General features: G+C 34.5%; 1 protein-coding gene across 1 annotated transcript in view; it reads left to right on the top strand.

Annotated features, from left to right (window-relative positions):
• Positions 1-18,252, top strand: part of NCAPG (non-SMC condensin I complex subunit G) — a 53,837-nt gene that overhangs the window by 8,907 nt on the left and 26,678 nt on the right. Inside the window, exons 8-14 of the mRNA XM_081812569.1 lie at positions 2,705-2,845; positions 4,029-4,152; positions 5,341-5,427; positions 5,743-5,922; positions 8,255-8,365; positions 11,457-11,576; positions 17,766-17,993. Coding sequence (XP_081668695.1) covers positions 2,705-2,845; positions 4,029-4,152; positions 5,341-5,427; positions 5,743-5,922; positions 8,255-8,365; positions 11,457-11,576; positions 17,766-17,993 — 991 coding nt within the window. The remainder of the gene's footprint in view (positions 1-2,704; positions 2,846-4,028; positions 4,153-5,340; positions 5,428-5,742; positions 5,923-8,254; positions 8,366-11,456; positions 11,577-17,765; positions 17,994-18,252) is intronic.

Genomic DNA, 18,252 nt, shown 5'->3' with positions numbered 1-18,252 from the left:
TTTTTTTTTTTTTTTAAAGATTTTATTTATTTATTTGACAGAGAGATAGCGAGAGCAGAAACACAAGCAGGGGGAGTGGGAGAGGGAGAAGCAGGCTTCCCGCCGAGCAGGGAGCCCGATGTGGGACTCGATCCCAGGACTCTGGGATCATGACCTGAGCCGAAGGCAGACGCTTAACGACTGAGCCACCCAGGCGCCCGGTGTGTAGATTTTTAACTTTATGCTTTTGATGCATTTTTAAAAAGCTTCTTCCATATAACATGAATTACAGGCCTGAATTTTCTTTTATGGAATGTAATATTCTGCTTTTGCTTATAATGATTCCATTTAAGTTAGGAGGCAAAACTATAAGTGCATTTTAATTTGTATGCAAAATATTGAATCAAGGATAAATATCTTAAATGTGAGCCAAAATGGAAACTTACAACCTGAGTTCATAGTAACAGCATAAAAAATATGTGTGAATCTCCTGTTTCAATAGTAATTATTTCAGATTTCAGTATTTAGAATATTCGTTATAATGCTCTTTGAGCCATGTTGTAGTATGTCCAAAACGAATGAATTTGATGCAATGCTTAATAATATGAATTAATATAAAAGTAATAAATGTTCATAGAAAATATGAGGAAATAAATATTTAAGTAACAGAGGGAGAGCCTCTCCTCAAGGATTACTTCACAGATTAACTCTTAGTTACTGAAATCAACAGGTAGGGAGCTTGGTTCTTCTGGCTCTGAGAAGTCAGGGATTCTTGTATTTCCTCTGTCACTTAATCTGTGAGTTTTGAGATAGGTAACTTTTAATCAGCTTTTTTTCATTTATAAAGAAGAAAACTTTAAAAATTGTATTTTAATTATTATTGAAAAATACTTGAGAAATAGAGTGGTTTTCTTTTTGGAGCAACATCACTAGATAGGATTAGCTTATTCAGGTACAGAAACAAAATTAAATGGAAAAACTATTTCCTGATAATCTCAGAGATATATTTTCAGACATTTTGTAGCAGAAAGAGGTAGTGACTCAGAATTCTGATATGAAACAATTTCCTGTTAACTGAGGTATTCACATAAAGGAAGAAATCAGGGATATTAAATTAGGCTTGTCAAATTTGAGGAAGAAAAAGAGACACCAACATAATTTTTAGAAAGTGACTTAAGTCTAAATTCTTGGAGAGAGCTTTAAGAATAAGAAAAAGGCTTTCTTATTCTTGAGTGGTCTCTTCATTGTAATGAATATGTTTAAAAATGGTTAAAAAGATGATTTCATGGTAATTAAAATTGGTGGGTCCATTTTGAGTTGTATTTATGCAGTTCGAGATTTGTAACCTATTAATGAACCAACTACTCTTTGAATTTATTTTAAAAAATACCCTCTGTCTTGATGCATGCATTGTGCTAAAGCTAGAGTGGAAAAGTACTCAAAGGGGAGGGGAGGATTCAAAGATGAGTGAAGGTTTTTTAGCTTGTCAGAAACCAGCAACTACTAAGCTAATGATTTTGATAATTATTAGTTTCTTTCCTTTAGTTTTCTACTAGAACCCAGAGTGCTGATACCATTGAAAGTCCTAATCTCATGGCCAGAGATTTGTGAGCTTTTATTTACTCTTGGTTGTCATTTTAAAGACAAGTCAGTTTATTCATCAGACATAGTTCTGCAGTTTTTATAACTTGATTTTTGTTGACATTTTATTTTATTTTTTTTTAAATTTTATTTATTTATTTGACAGAGAGAGACAGTGAGAGAGGGAACACAAGCAGGGAGAATGGGAGAGGGAGAAGCAGGCTTCCTGTGGAGCAGGGAGCCCGATGTGGGGCTCGATCCCAGGACCCTGGGATCATGACCTGAGCCGAAGGCAGATGCTTAACCAACTGAGCCACCCAGGCGCCCCTTTGTTGACATTTTAAAAATGACATTTTTCATCAGGATTGTTTTTCATATTACTTATAGCCTAAAAGCACCTAGTTGTCTAAGCTTAAACTCCTAATTCTGCCTTTAAGTAGCTTTTTTTTGATCACACAAAAAAAGGGAGACCTTTTGATAGGCTGTTGAATTTTATCTAGGTGAGGTTTGTAAAAGGCTTTAATTTGGGCAGTGATAGTAAGAATAAAAGGGTAGTAGATGGTGCTTGTTTAGGAGTATCTACACTAAAATAAGAACAATACAGATATTAGTAGGGCCCCTAAGCAAGGATAATACAAATTCATGAAGGTCTATTTTTCTGATTTTTTTTAAAAGGTCATTGTATTCATGGATTACTTGCATAATTGGTATTAATTATTACTATTCTTTTAAGCAAAAGAATAATGGTCAGTTAGGGATGATGAGTGAAGACTAGCTCTTTATGAAAAACTGAGTTTTTATTAAAGGGATCCAGGACTCTAATTGAAAATATTGGTGACATTGAAATAATGTTATCAATTTGAGAGTCATAAATATGTGCCTTTTGAAAATTTCCCATAAGAAATTTGAATCTTTATTGAGTATATTTTCCAAATTCTTTTTGATTCAAGCCCATAAGTTTGTTTGCAAAAGTTCATAACAATAGCATAGAGTTTATTCTTTAGGCCAAATTAGAATAATGTGGTATAAATATCCATATATTTGAAGTAATATGAACTGAAAAAGACCCTTTTCTGACCTCATGGGGAGCTGTCTAATGTTTTTTTTAACAGATTGTACATTTTTTTTTTTCTGCTTGTTTTAGTTATATTCAGAGTATCCCAGTTGTTAAAGATGAAATGAAAAATGATTTTTCTTATATTGGAAATTTGATGTCAAAAGAATTTATAGGTCAACAGTTAATTCTAATTATCAAGTCTTTGGATACAAGTGAAGAAGGAGGAAGGTATGTCTAAATATTAACCCTTGTCCTAATTTGCTCTTCTAACATCCTGTATTGAAATATAGTCTTGTTACGGTATGATTAAGTATATTTATATTTAACCTAGCTCTCTAAAGTACAAAAAAGAGTTTTCTTTTTCCTCTTACACATGTAATATCTAACAGGAAATACACCCTTTCTCTCTCTCTCTCTGTCTCTCTGTGTATACATACATATATGTGTTTGTATATATATATACATACACACACACACACATACATATAATTGACTCTTGAACAACACGGGGAGGGGGTAAGGGTGCTGGTCCCCCATCCCCTCTCTGTGGAGTCAGAAATCCACATATAACTTTTGACCTCTCAAAAACCTAATTATTAATAGCCTATTGACTAAAAGCCTTACCAATAAGCATAAACATAAAAATTGACATAAACAGTTGATTAACATGATTTTCTATATTATATGTATTATATACCATATTCTTAAAATAAAGTAAGCTAGAGAAAAATGTTATTAAGAAAATTTAAGGGGGCGCCTAGGTGGCTCAGATGGTTAAGCGTCTGCCTTCGGCTCCAGGTCATGATCTCAGGGTCCTGGGATCGAGTCCCGCATCTGGCTCCCTGCTCCTTGGGAGCCTGCTCCTCCCTCTGCCTCTCTCTCTCTCTCTCATGAATAAATAAATAAAATCTTTAAAAAAAAAAGAAAAAGAAAAAAGAAAATTTAAGGAAGAGAAAATAAAGTACTGTATTGTATTTCTGGAATTGTGCTATACTATATTTATGGGCAAAAATATGCATATAGGTAGACCTGTGCAGTTTGTATCCATTTTGTTCATATATATGGAAATACATTCAATTTTTTCAGAATAAATCAATAAAATTGCAGATTTTGCTTAAAAATCTCTATTACAGAGAAGGCTAGTAATACTCTCTAAAGATTTGATTCACTTCTGATGTTTTTCATTTCATCATGTTGATTTATGACAGATTGTAGGGTCTTTATAAAAATATTTTTTTATTTTTTGCAGAACATAAATTTTTGACCTAGTCTATACATAATTTTTTTGTACCTATGGTGATAAAAAAGAACTGAGATAAATAAAATTAAATCTGCAGAATAAATGAAATGTTAGAGATAAAATGTGTTTCTACCATCATGTTTAAGTGAAAATAGTTCTTTTTGAATGCAGGAAAGGACTACTGGCTGTTTTACAGGAGATTCTTACTCTACCCACAACCCCGGTATCCCTACTTTCTTTTCTTGTTGAGAGATTGCTCTGCATTGTTATGGATGATAATAAGAGAACACAAATTGTAAGTAATTTTCTTAATTGTTCATAAAGGTTAAAAGGTTTTGGTCAATGATATTGAGGATTGTCTTGTTTTCTTTTCAGTATTTTTTGCTTTATTTATCTTTAATTGCCTTTTGTTTTAGTCTTGTATATTAAGTTTTTAGACTTCTTAAAACTAAATCTCTCTCCCACACACACATTTGAAAAATCATCTCCTTCTCTTCCTATCATTCTGTTGAATCAGTTTGAAATGGAACAAGTTAGGGAAGAGGGGACACATGTGTCTTAGTCACTAGAGTGTTTGAGAGCTGGCTCAAATTAGACGCACTTAGGTTCAGATCCCTTCTGCTACTTTCTAGCTTTGTGACTTTGAGCAAGTTACTTAATTTAGCCTTTTTACTTGTCTGCAAAATGAGAATAACAATAAAATCTACCTTGTTCAATGAAATAGTGTTCATCAAGTGCTTGGTAAATACAGAAATAAATGTTATCTGTTATAATACTATTGCCAAGTATTATTTTTTCTGGGTTAGCCAAAAAGACCCGTATCAGTGCTTTTCATCAATTCATACAATCTCTGAGTTGCAAATTAATTCAGGGTTGTCTTTTCCAACCCCTTCTTATACATACTTACACATAAATCCTTTCTACAACATGCAACATTCCCAGTTAGTGGTTATCCAACATCTGCTTAAGTACCTTCATTTGGGATATAGCCTTTTCCTGAATCAGCCAACTGTTGTGTCCCAGTGGCTCTGAAAGGAAAGTCTTTAGTTATGCTGTCATTATTTATGCATTGTATACCCAAAGGAAGAATAAAAGAGTGTTCTGTTTTTCTATATTTAACTCCCGTGGAGCTAAACAAGGGAGAGAGTTGAGGATTATAGACAGAGAATTCTAGTTTTTGGTGCCTAAGATTAGATACTATATTCATTTTTCTTTGTTTTTCAAGCATTATATGAGAGAATTTATCTTCAATGTCTATGTGCCTGTTTACCTTCTCATAATCTTAGAGTTTTTAGTCAGGTATATTGTTTGGTCATTTCTTTCCCCAAAATTGTCTAGCAAGTAGAATGTGTGCTGTTTTACTCTGTTTTGCTCTATTTTTAAAGAGATTGTGGATACTATTTGGAGTTCTGTGTAGCAGTTTGATTCATTTTATGATATAGAACATATATTAAAGCATGTACTCTGAATTATAACTTATCAGGTTACAGAAATTATCTCAGAGATTCGGGCGCCCATTGTTACTGTTGGTGCTGGTGATCCAGCTGATGCAAGAAAGAAAGAACTCAAGGTAAATTTCTTCTAAATTAAATAAATGCTTGAGTATAACGTAGCCGTGCAAGTCTTTTGTTTCCTCTTGCTCTACATTTTCAAAATTGTTCTCACAGAGTCAAATTATTGATTAACTGTTAAACTATAAGAGTATCTAAAATGTTACCAGATTATGCAGTTTGGAAGATTTGCCCTTCTTTGGATCAGGAAGACTACGAGTTTTTTGTATATGGCTGTTGTTGTATTGGTGTCATGATGTTAAGTATTACTCTTTAGTTTGTTATAGATGTTCATAATAATAGTTTTTGTTAAAGCAATTTATATCTTTCCTTAGATGGCAGAAATAAAAGTTAAACTTATTGAGGCAAAAGAAGCTTTGGAAAATTGCATTAACTTACAGGATTTTAATCAAGCATCAGAATTAAAAGAAGAAATAAAAGCATTAGAAGATGCCAAAATAAACCTATTGAAAGAGACAGAGCAACTTGAAATCAAAGAAGTCCATATAGAGAAGGTATAGATTACTTTATCATACTAAATTTCAGCTGTTATTAATCATCTCAACTACACTTTATTTTCTTTCTTAACTCAAATCTGCCAGAATATATTTATTTGGAGGACTTTTTAGCAGTATCATGAATTAACATGAAAATAATTTTTTTCTCTTGTTTCTTTTTATCTTAGACTTTGAAAGGCCTCAATTAGCTTTAATTATTATAACTAGGACTTTATTTGCTCCCTTGTCATGCTAATCTCTGTAGTCTATATAGTCTTTCTTCCTTGCTAAGGAAACTTGCCTTCTAGTGTTTTCCTTGTGTGTGTGTGTGTGTGTATGTGTGTGTGTGTGTGTGTGAGAGAGAGAGATTGAGCGAGAGAGTGTATGTGTTTTGAATGCTTTAGAAAAGGAATATGCATCTATCTATCCATCTTTTTCTTTGTGGAAGACTCCTGACTTTTCTGAGCTAGGAAAAGAATTTCTATAACTATCCCATTATACATGTAAATTTTTAAAGCTTAACTACATTTTTGTTTTTAGAAAAAGCTAAGTAGTTTTGTTATTTTAAATGAAATACTAAGCATTTTATCTAGTAACACTTAAAGCTGAGTTTCAGCATTCATTTTTTTTTTAAACCTCATTGTGTTTGATAAACTTGTCATATTTTATCATAAGATAGAATGGTATCAGTATAATATTTGATGTTAACTTTCAGGGGGTCTTTTAGAATTTTGCCTTTTGTAGTAAATATCATTATTATTTTACTTCAGTTTAGAAAGTGCTGATTGGAGTATGCTCATAAGTAGAATACTGAATAGGGAAGAGTTTACTATACAGGAGCATTTTGTAAGTTGTGCTATGTCCTTGTGCTCTCTAGCCATAGACATCCCTGCTCAAACACTCCACTTTTGAGTATGCCTGAATTTTATTTTCCTAGCTAGTACCTTATTTTGTTTGACAAAGTCTATGGATTATTATAGGTTCTTTAATTTGAGGAGCAGATTTAAAGTGAAAAATGAAAATAGAAACTGAAAAACAATATAAACTCCAGGTCTGAATTGGAAAAATATGAACAAATATGTCCTATCGTGATTAATATCATCTGTTTAACTTGATTTCCTTTGATCTTTTGTGTGTTCATTTGTCCTATTTAAGGGTTATAAATTTATTATAGTATAATTTACAGCATGGCATAATAGATGGTATAGGCGGGGAAGTTATAGGGTTGAATGGAGAGGCATCTAACCCAGGTAGGCTGTTGTTGGCTTCCCCAGGGGAAGAAATGTTTTCACTTGACATTTGAGTAAAAATAACAACGTAAGCTAACATTTACAGGATGCTTTTTCTGTGGTAGTCACTGCTTCAGGCACTTCGCAAGTGTTTGATTCTCACTATAACCTTATGGGGTGGTGTTATTTTCATTTTATAGAGGAAAAATAACTTGCCCAAAGTCACACAGATAGTAAATTGTAGAGGCAGGATTCAAATCCAGGCAAGTCAGGCAGGTGGCTTTAGATTTGTGCCTTTAATGCACTCTGTTGTCTCTCCCTGATGAATTGTTAAAGGAATGCAGGCAGATGGAAAGGCATGTGTGAAGGCCCAGAAGTTAAAGAGTACCTGCTGTGTTTGAAAACTTCAGGTCCACATGACTAGAGAATTGAGGGGGGAGAGGTAAGAGAGAAATCTAGTGGAAAAATTAATGGCCAGGTCTTATAAGGCCTTGTATAAGCAATATTGAAAACTTTCTGCCTTAGCCAAGGATCATGGTGAACCACTAAAGGTTTTAAGTGGTAGGATGAGATTTATATCTTCGTCAGAAAATGGGTTGCAGCGTGATAAGAGCCTAGGCAGGCATAGTAGTTGAAGACTGTTAAATTAATGTAGGCTTGATATGATTACAGCCTGAACAAGATAATGATGGTGGATGTGGAAAGAAGTGATGGATTTGAGAAGTATTTAGGAATTAGTAACAGGGAGAAGAGTGAGTCAAGAATGTATTGTAGGTCTTTTGGTTTGGACATTTGGGTAGATGGCAGTGTTATTTATGGAAATAGCACAAGAAGAGGGATTGGGGTAATGATAAATTGGTTCTCTTTTGGACATTTAAGTTTGAGAAGCCTGTGGAACATACAAGAGGAAATGTCTTATAGCAATTGTATATATGAATCTGAAACTTAAGAAATAGCTGGGTCAGCTCATGTATTGTAAATGGAGTTGGATAATTGGATAAGATTGCCAGGGAGTGTGTCTAGAGACAATATGCCTTAGACAAAGCCCTGAAAAAGCTAACATTTAAGGGATGGACAGAAGATATTCTTACTAATGCAGAATATTTTGTGTTTCATTTTAGAATGATGTTGAAACACTACAGAAGTGTCTTATTTTGTGCTATGAACTGTTGAAGCAGATGTCCACTTCAGCTGGTATAGGTGCAACCATGAATGGCATCATTGAATCTTTGGTATGTTTGTGGCCTTTGAGGCTTTATACTTTAGCCCATTCCTTCCTCATTTCATAAGTAATACGTTCCTTGGAGTTCCAAAGAAGAAAAAGATGACCATCTTAAACATCTGATAAATATAAGTGGTAAAAATAAAATTATATAGTGACTACTTCATATTGTGAAGATTAAGATAATATATATAAAAGACCTGGTATATAAGTATATTTATTCCTTTAAGAAGTATGAAAAAATTATGCTAGAAAGAGATGTAGAATATCTTCATTCTTTGATAGTAAGGGGAAATACTGAAACACATCAGGAATATTTAAATATTGGAATCTTGCTATATAGAAAGACTGTGAGACTGTTGACATTGTGAGTCCCATGAAAGGAATTTGTTTTTTCCTGTATATTTAAAGGACTTTATACTTAAGTAGCTCTTCAAAGGTAATTTCCATATTATTGAGCATAGGGACATAAATACTGCAATCTGTAGTAAAACAACATTGTCTGATAGCAATGTAATGCAAACCACATGTAACTTTACATTTTCTGTAGCCACATTTAAAAATTAAAAAGAAACAGGTGAAATTAATTTTAATATATTTAACCCGATATACCCAAAATGTTTTAATGGCATCATTTACTCAATATTAAACTACTGAGATATTTTACATTCAGTTCTTCATACTAAGTCTTTTTTTTTTTTTTTTAAGTAAAAAAAGCATGGAGCCCAGTGCAGGGCTTGCTTGAATTCACGACCCTGAGATCAAGACCTGAGCTGAAATCAAGAGTCGGACACTTAACCAATTAAGCCGCCCAGGCGCCCCCATACTAAGTCTTGATAGCACATCTCAGTCTGGTGTAATCACATTTCAAGTGTTCTGTAGTCACATGTGGTCAGTGGCTACAGAATCACATAGTGCAACTCTAGGGTATTGTTTTTACCAGCACTACTTATCCAAAGCAAATTTTGAATGTATCCAGGCTCTTCCAGGATTCTCCCCCAATTGTTTTTACTTGGGATTAATGAAAAACAGCCAATGAATATAATCTAAAATCAAGTTCCTTGGATTGTCATGAGTTTCTAAAGTCAGTAAAGAAGACCAATTATTGTTTACAACAATGTAGAACTTCTGATTGAAAGAAGATTTTACTAAGCCATTAGAATTTTAGCTTTATTCTTAGTGAAGCAAATGTCTTTAGTGAAAAGTAGTACTTTTAAAGTTCTGTTTGCATACTTTATGTCTGGTCCTGTTGCAAGAGAATGGTAAACTATCGTATACGACACAATTGAAGTAGTAAATATGAAGACTGTATACTTGTTGGAAAAGATACACAATTTTGAGTGAAGAAAGAACACAAAATTGAATGATCATAATGATTTTAAGTATACAAAAACAATTTATGTCTAAAGATCAAAAGAAACTAGAGGGGGGTGCCTGGGTGGCTCAGTTGGTTAAGCAACTGCCTTCGGCTTGGGTCATGATCCTGGAGTCCCAGGATTGAGTCCCGTGTCGGGCTCCCTGCTCAGCAGGGAGTCTATTTCTCCCTCTGACCCTCCCGCCTCTCATGCTCTCTCTCTCATTCTCTCTCTCAAATAAATAAATAAATAAGAAAGAAAGAAACTAGAGGGATGTAAATGAGTAGGGTATTTAGAGGAGTTGTAATATTTTAATGAAGTTACCATTTTTAAGTAAAAACCGTAAGTTACTAATTGAACAAATATTTATTGAACATCTACTATATACTAAATGCCAGTGATAGAGTGTATATGGTATACAAAACATGTAGACTGCCCTTGTAGATCTTCTGGTCAAGTGAGAGGGACATCAATCAAATATAAGTAGAAGGTTATGCCATTGATAAGTGCTATGAAAAAGAGCTATATGGTCATATGTGAATTTATAATAGTGGATTGGCTCTATTCAGGGAAGATGACCTTGATCTGATTTTTGAATAGACATTAAGTATGTGAAAAAGGGAAGGAAGAATATTCTAGATTTGCTCTCTCCAGTACAGTTGCAACCAGCCACATGTGTCTATTAAAAACCTGTGTCTAGGGGCGCCTGGGTGGCTCAGTCAGTTAAGCGTCTGCCTTCGGCTCAGGTCATGATCTCAGGGTCCTGGGATCGAGTCCCATGTCGGGCTCTCTGCTCAGCGGGGAGTCTGCTTCTCACTCTCCCTCTGTGTACTCTCTTTCTCTCAAATAAATAAATAAAATCTTTAAAAAACAAAACCTGTGGCTATTAACAATTAGTCCAAACTGAGATGTGCTGTGAGGGTCAAAATACATTGGGTTTTGAAGACTTAGTACAAACAACACAATGTAGATTATCTCAATTTTTTTAATATTGATTACATGTTGTAATGTTAATAATTTGGTTATATTGGGTGTAATAAAGTACACTAAAATTAGCTTCACATGTTTCTTTTAAATTTTCTAGAAAATTTAAAGTGACCTATGACTTAACATATTTCTGTTGAATAGCACTGAATGGAAGGCATCAAAATCAGACCATTGTATAAGCAAAGAGCAAGGGGTAGCATAATATAAGGTAGTACTAAGAGAGACTACACAATGAGATATATGTCATGTAAGGGAGTTTTATCTTTGTCCTATGAGCACTGGGAAGCTATTAAGTCACTTTTAGCAGGTGGAAGGGGAGGTGTCTTGTGATCAGACTGTATTTCACTCTGGCTACATTCTTCTGTTTTAGCAATTTAATATTTCCTTTTTTTTTTTTTTAAAGATTTTCTTTTTTATTTATTCATTTGAGACACAGAGATAGAGAGAGAGTGCATGAACAGGGGGAGAGGCATAGGGAGAGGGAGAAGCGGGCTCTCTGCCGAGCCAGGAGCCGGACGTGGGGCTTGATCCCAGCACCCTGGGATCATGACCTGAGCCGAAGGCAGACGCTTAACCATCTGAGCCACCCAGGCGCCCCTACCTTTTTTTTTTTTTTTAACTGAAAATTGTTAGACAATATGGATAAGAAGTAGATCTGTGATATCATACAGAAATTATCTATTTCACCATGTTTTTAATATACTGTTAGGAATTTCTTGTCCTCGTCAAAATTATTTTAATTAAATTTATTTAATTTAGATTCTTCCTGGAATAGTAAGTGTTCATCCTGTAATAAGAAATCTGGCTGTTTTATGCTTGGGATGCTGTGGACTACAGAATCAGGATTTTGCAAGTAAACACTTCGTATTACTGTTGCAGGTAGGATTTATCCTATGACAAAATCTTGGTTGTATTTCCTGAAATAAGTACTCAGAATCTGTGGTGATAATTTGAGTGCTCTGAATTTAATTTATTCCAGGGCTTATTAATGATGATGACTGTTATGGATGACTTTTAGGGACTGGATGATTTTTATCTTTAGATTTCTTTCTTGTTAAAGTAGAAAAAAAGATGAAATGTCAATTATTTAAGATATTTTTTAAAAATTAAACATATAGCATATTCTGTGCCCAGCATTATTCTAGGCTTGGAAAATAATAAGATAGGTAATGAAAAAAACCAAGATAAAGGTTGCTGTCCTAATGGAGCTTACATTTTAGAAGGGGAAACACAATGAAAAATAAACAATACATAGCGAGTCAGATTGAAAAAAGCAAAGAAGAGGAGTAAGGAGTGGAAATAGGGAGAAGGATCTATTTCTTAGAGAAAGGCCTCACTAATAAGTTGAATTTGAGCCAATACCAGAGGAAAGTGGGAGAATGAACAATGTAGATATCTGGGTAAGATGTTTCTGAGGAGAGGGAAGAACAGGGGAAGGGCCCCTGAAGTAGGACTTTGTTTCACATGTTCAAGGAGCAGGGTAACTATGGCTAGGGCAAACTGAGCAAAGAGGAAAATAGTAGGAGAAAGTATTTGCAGGCAACAGGATGTCCGTATCTTCTAGGGACTTAAGAGACTTCACTGTGAATGAAATGGGAAAGAACTGGAGGATTTTGAGTAGAGGATTATTATGATCTGACTGGGGTAGAGTGTTGATGTAGACTAGGGGTTGACAGACCTTCTCTGTAAAGGGCTAGAGAGTAAATATTTTTGACTTTGCAGGCCATATGGTGTGTCTCGAGTACTATTCTGTGGTGCAAGTGTGAAAACACCCAAGACAATATGTAAATGAATTAGTGTGGTAGTAGTTTAGTAAAAATCTATTTATGGACAGTAAAATTTAAATTTCAGATAATTTTCACATGTAATGAAATTGTTTTTTTTTAACCATTTAAAGATGTGTAACTCTTCTTAACTTGAAGTCTGTGCAAAAACAGGTAGCAGACTGGATTTGGCCCCTTACCCATAGTTTACAGGTCCCTAATATTAACTGTAGGGGTACAAGTATGGAAGCAGAGATACTCATAAGGAAGGTATGCAATAATCCAGGAAAGAGATGATGATTTGGACCAGTATTCAAGTGGTTATTGGGGTTGTGAGAAGGGGTGGTAATATAAGTTTGGAAGATGACATCTTTAGAATTTGGTGATGAATCTGATGTAACATGTGAGAGAAAGAAATTGAAGATAGCTAAGAATTTTAGCCCAAATAATTGGAAGGATAAACTTGCCCTTTCCTGTGATAGGGAAAACAGAGGAACAGGTTGTATGGCAGGTGGATGAGATAAGGAGTTCAGTTTTGGGCATGGTAAATTTGAAGTTTGAGTTCCAAGTGGATATATCAAATAAGACATTTGTATGTGAGTTTGGAGATAGGAGGGAAGTGCAAGTCGGAGAGATTAATTCTAAGTCTTTATAATAGTATCCAGTGCTTAGAGATTGGATGTTATGTGAGGGATGAGTGTAGATTGAGTAGAGATCTTGACTTTGTAGTTCCCTAGGGCTTAGGCCACATTTCAAGGAAAGGGGAGATAAAGAGAACCAGTAAAGGCTAAGATGAAGTAGACAGTAAGGGGAGAGTGTGATGTCATTCCTAGAAGGCAAGTGAAGATGATATTTTACAGGGGCTAGCATCACCCGACTGTCCAATGCTGGTGACAGGTTGATAAGGATTTATAATTGACCATTTGGGGCAAATAAGGAGGTGTTTGGTGACTTTCATGAGAATAGCTTATGTGAAGGGCAAAGCTTTATTGGAGTGGGCTGAAGAGAGAATTATGAGAGAGGAATTGGAGATAGCCAGTGTAGACTACTCTTCCAAGATTTTATTTTTGTTAGGAGAAATAGAAATGGGGAGGTAGCAAGAGAAGGGTTTGGAATAAAAAGAAGAGGTTTTTGGTTTTGTTTTAGATTTTTTTTAAGATGGAGAAGATTACACCATGTTTGTAATAAATACTAAGGACAATGGCTCTGTTGAAAGGAAAAAATTGATAATACAGGAAGAGAAGGCACTTGCGAGAATGCTACTGAATAGACAAGAAGGATGAAATCTAGTGTACCAATGGAATGTATTTGACTTTTTAATGCCTTTGGACATCTATCTTTTAACATTTGGGCCTGGCTTAACTTCAAAAATATACCTCCCTCCACTTCTCCATATGAAAAGACAATGTGACTCAGGTAGCATCTGGTATTGCCAAATCTAATGGTATAAAAAAGCTGCAGGGAATTTTAGTGCAAATTGCTTGCCAGCGGTAAATGGGAGTGCTTTGTGTGCTCGGTTTGAAAATAACATGTGACAACACAGATCATCATTTTCATGAAAAGATTATTTTAAAAGACTGAACTCTGGGGTGCCTGGTGGCTCAGTTGGTTAAGCATCCAACTCTTTATTTTGGCTCAGGACATGATCTCTCAGAGTCCTGAAATCTGCCAGTGTTCATGGGAGTCTGCTAGAGATTCTCTCTCTCCCACTGCTTTGCCCCCTGCTCGCACGTGCTCGCTCACTCTCTCTCAAATAAATAAATAAATCTTAAAAAAAAAAAAAAAAAAGACTGAACTCAAGCAATAGTAGAGTATTCCCTCAGCATGAAACCCTTATCTTGGAGCATGCTTTAATGTTGCAATCACATTACCGAGGGAAAAAAAGCATACAATTAGAACTTGGGGAAGTCATGTGTTCTGGAAATGGTCAAACTGCTCGTGGCTTGTATCAGAGGAAGAAAATTAAAATCATACTTACGTCAAAAGATAGTCATTAGGAATTTCAGGGTTTTGTTTTAGTTTTCCTTTTTTGGAGCATTTGGCATCTCATCAATTTATTTACTGTGCAGTGATGAAATTCCTGTTGATGCTCTGTTTATATTTATCATCCTATGCTGCTGTTGTCTTAGAAAAATTTCTGTTATTGTTAGATCCTTTTGGAAACTTGAAATGTCAGTATTATCTTTTTTATTATTTTATTTTTAAAAGATTTTATTTATTTGACACAGAGCGAGAGATAGCGAGAGCAGGAACACAAGCAGGGGGAGTGGGAGAGGGAGAAGCAGGCTTCCCCCAGAGCAGGGAGCCCAATGTGGGACTTGATCCCAGGACTCTGGGATCATGACCCGAGCCGAAGGCAGACGCATAACGACTGAGCCACCCAGGCACCGTCAGTATTATCTTTAAAAATGATGTGAAAGTTCCTTTCTCAAAGAAACAAAAATTTTGGTACTTTGTCCAGATGAATCATTTATAGTACTTGGCCCTACATCTGGTTTTGCTCTAAGATGTAGAGTGAATCTACATGTGTTATAGTCATTCTTTCTCAGTCAGTTGGCATTAGTGATTCTGTTAGTAATTAGAAGGAAGTCTTGTTTACTATTGTGAAATTTTTTGGCTTAATATAGGTGCCCAGAGAATAAAATCCTGTATTTTCAAAGAGGTTTTGCTAAGAAATACTGTATATATAGTAAGCTCTCTACTTGGGTTTCCTGGCTTCCTAGAAGATGGGTCTTGAAGTGCTAGATTGATCTCTGGTCATTACTCTTAAGTGGAAGAAAAATCTTATTAGAACATTCAATAGTGAACAATTCATTTATGTCTAGCTTAAGTAGGTTTTTTTTGGCTCTAAAAATGGGATAAAACATTCATTAAGATGTTCTATATACCATTAAGAATGCTGCTGAAAAATTGTGAGTTGTAGTCAGGTTGGAACTCTAATAGAGGAGATTAAAGGTAGACAGTTACATAAAATTTCTAGTATTGCAGCAAAGGAAACACCATAGAACTTTTCTAAAAGATAATTAAGTTCACTTAGCCTTTAAAGATGAAATGTGGATTTTGATCCTTTTAATTTTTGCTGGCCATAACATCAGTAATAAGTGCTGTGGTCATTGCAGCCAAAGAAATACAGTATGATTGTAATGCTTAAGCGTGTCCTGGAGCATTCTGATATATTTAATACTAACTCATGCTCCACTTGACAGAGCGTATAGGAGCCTTGATATTGTTTATTTTTATATTTGTACTTCTCCGTCGTGGAAAGGAATTGTCAAAATCAAGCAGGTGTGAAAGATAAATGATGTTTCTTATCAAGACCATTCCACAATTTTACCCTCTTCCAAATCAAACCAGTTAATAGAAAAGCAGCCTTGTCATGGAATTAAAGTTTTAAAGAATTGAAGTTGCCCCCCTCTTTTGTAATATAAACAACTGAGATCCCTAAACTTTTTTTGAGGACTAGCTATTAATATTTGCCTGAAAAAAAAAATCTATATCTATATCTATATATATGTATAGATAAAGATTTTTTTTTTTTTTTTAAAGTAGGCTCCGTGCCCAATGTGAGCCCAGTGCAGGGCTCAAACTCATGACCATGAGATCAAGAGTCAGACACTGACTGAGCCACCCAGGCACCCCTAGATAATTTTTTGTGAATTAAAAATGTTTGTGAATATCAGGTTCAAATGCAGTAAAATAAGTTATATGTAGGGGCTTCTGGGTGGCTCAGTCAGTTAAGCGCCTGCCTTGATCCCAGGATGCTGGGATCAAGTCCCTTGTCAGGCTCCTTGCTCAGCAGGGAGCCTGCTTCTCTCTCTCCCTCTGCCCCTCCCCCTGCTTGTGCTCTCACTCTCGCTGTCTCTCTCCCTCTGTCAAATAAATAAATCTATAAAAAAAAAATAAAAAAAAGTTATATGTAAAATTTTGTCCTTTTTTTTTTTTGTATGTTATTCTGCAGTGGGGTTTTAAGCTCTTCTCATGTCCTTAAAAGGGTTTATGATCAAAAGAAGTTAACCACTGAATGAATTCATTTGTTCATAAAGTTACTTTTAGGGCTCTCATTAGAAGATTTTAAATTAAGGGAAAATAGCTATCTTTTGGGGGAGTAAGAAATCAGTTCTTTTTTAAATCAAGCCTTAGTAATACAAATTGATTTAAGACACGTATACACACTTGTTAGAAAGGTAAGAGAGAGAAATCCTTCCTTCCTTCCTTCTTGGCTTCATGCCCAACATGGGGCTCAAACTCACAACCTCAGGATCAAGAGTCACATGTTCTACTGACTGAGCCAGTTAGGTGCCCCAGAAATTATTTCACTTTAAAGTCTTGCTTAGATAAATACAGTATTGAGAGCTATTGCTAACCAGTAAGGGACTGAGAAGGACAAGGAAAACCAAGTTGCTGCTAAAAGAGTAGCATGTTTAGAAATCTTATAGAATAGTCCTTACATTGCATTTGTCTTTGGGAAATTTGCAGGTCTTACCATAATAGATAACATTTTGAAATTTCTTTCAAAGATTTGAGCTATTTTTCTCAATTCACTAACTTGACCAACTTGTGATTTTTATTCATTCTAAAGGCTAAGCCATATAGCCAAGTAGTGGATCCATGTCCAAAATTTAAGTGCATTAAAGAATATAATAAAGCTTTTCCTAATAGAAATATTCAGCTCTATCTTTTTCATGGCTTTGAAATTTAGTATATAGGAATTCAGTGTTCTTAACCTAGGACAGACTCATACAAACTGCTGGATTTTATAGTGTACCCCCTTTTATAAAGGAGTCCAATTCATTGAGAACTGAATTTACTTTTAATGAAATTTGAATTTATTGAACTAATAAAGAAAATTTTATCTTTAGTAAAGCTTGCTAACCTGGAAGAGTACTGATACTCTAATGAATGCTTTTTATTGGTTAAAATGTAATGTTTTTTACTTAATGGATGGCCGTAACAATTACAATGTAATTGAACAGTTTTTCTAGATCTTAAAAAAAAATCATATCCAATATATTCATTCTTTTTCAAATAAAAGGAACAAATAATATAATACAGCCTGATTCTAGTTCTAGGAATTTTTTTTGTACTGAAGATGAACTTTTCCTGAATGAAATAGAAGTCTAAATGTTATGGTACAAATGAAAATAATAACGTTAAAACAAATTTTAATTTTTGAAAAATGATGTTTCATGTGGACTTGACTGTTGGAATTAGACTAAGAAAATAAGGTACATGTTAATTTTACACAGCATAGACAATGAAAAGTTTACTGAATTTACTTTTTTTGGCGGGGGATGTTTCAATTTAGGTTTTGCAAATTGATGATGTGACAATAAAAATAAGTGCTTTAAGGGCAATCTTTGACCAACTGATGACGTTTGGTATTGAGCCATTTAAAACTAAAAAAATCAAAGCCGTACAAAGTGAAGATGCAGAAATAAACACTGATGGAGACCAAGAGTTCAAAGAAGCTGAAGAAGAGACTGCTACAGCCAAGAATGTTCTGAAACTCCTTTCTGATTTCTTAGATAGTGAGGTAAGAAATAATCACAGCCTTGTTATTATGAAATTTCTTTTTATTGTGTATGTTTGGGCTCTTTATTTTTTTTAGGCTGAAGCTTAAATTTGACCAACATTTAAAAATTTTGCCTTTTAAATATGATTAAGTTCCACTTTCATTCCTAATATACCTTGTTTCTCACTGTCAGATTGTATATGCAGAGAATTGAAGTGTAAACAAAAATGACTATTAGAGGGGGTTCTGGTTTTTTTTTTTGTTTTTTTTTTTTAATCTT

This window comes from Leptonychotes weddellii, chromosome 2 (genome assembly GCF_054177405.1).
Source record: "Leptonychotes weddellii isolate Sample4059 chromosome 2, ASM5417740v2, whole genome shotgun sequence".
NCBI lineage: Eukaryota > Metazoa > Chordata > Mammalia > Carnivora > Phocidae > Leptonychotes > Leptonychotes weddellii.
The sequence above is the reverse complement of the archived record's forward strand: the minus strand, read 5'-3'. Positions and strand labels throughout refer to the sequence as shown.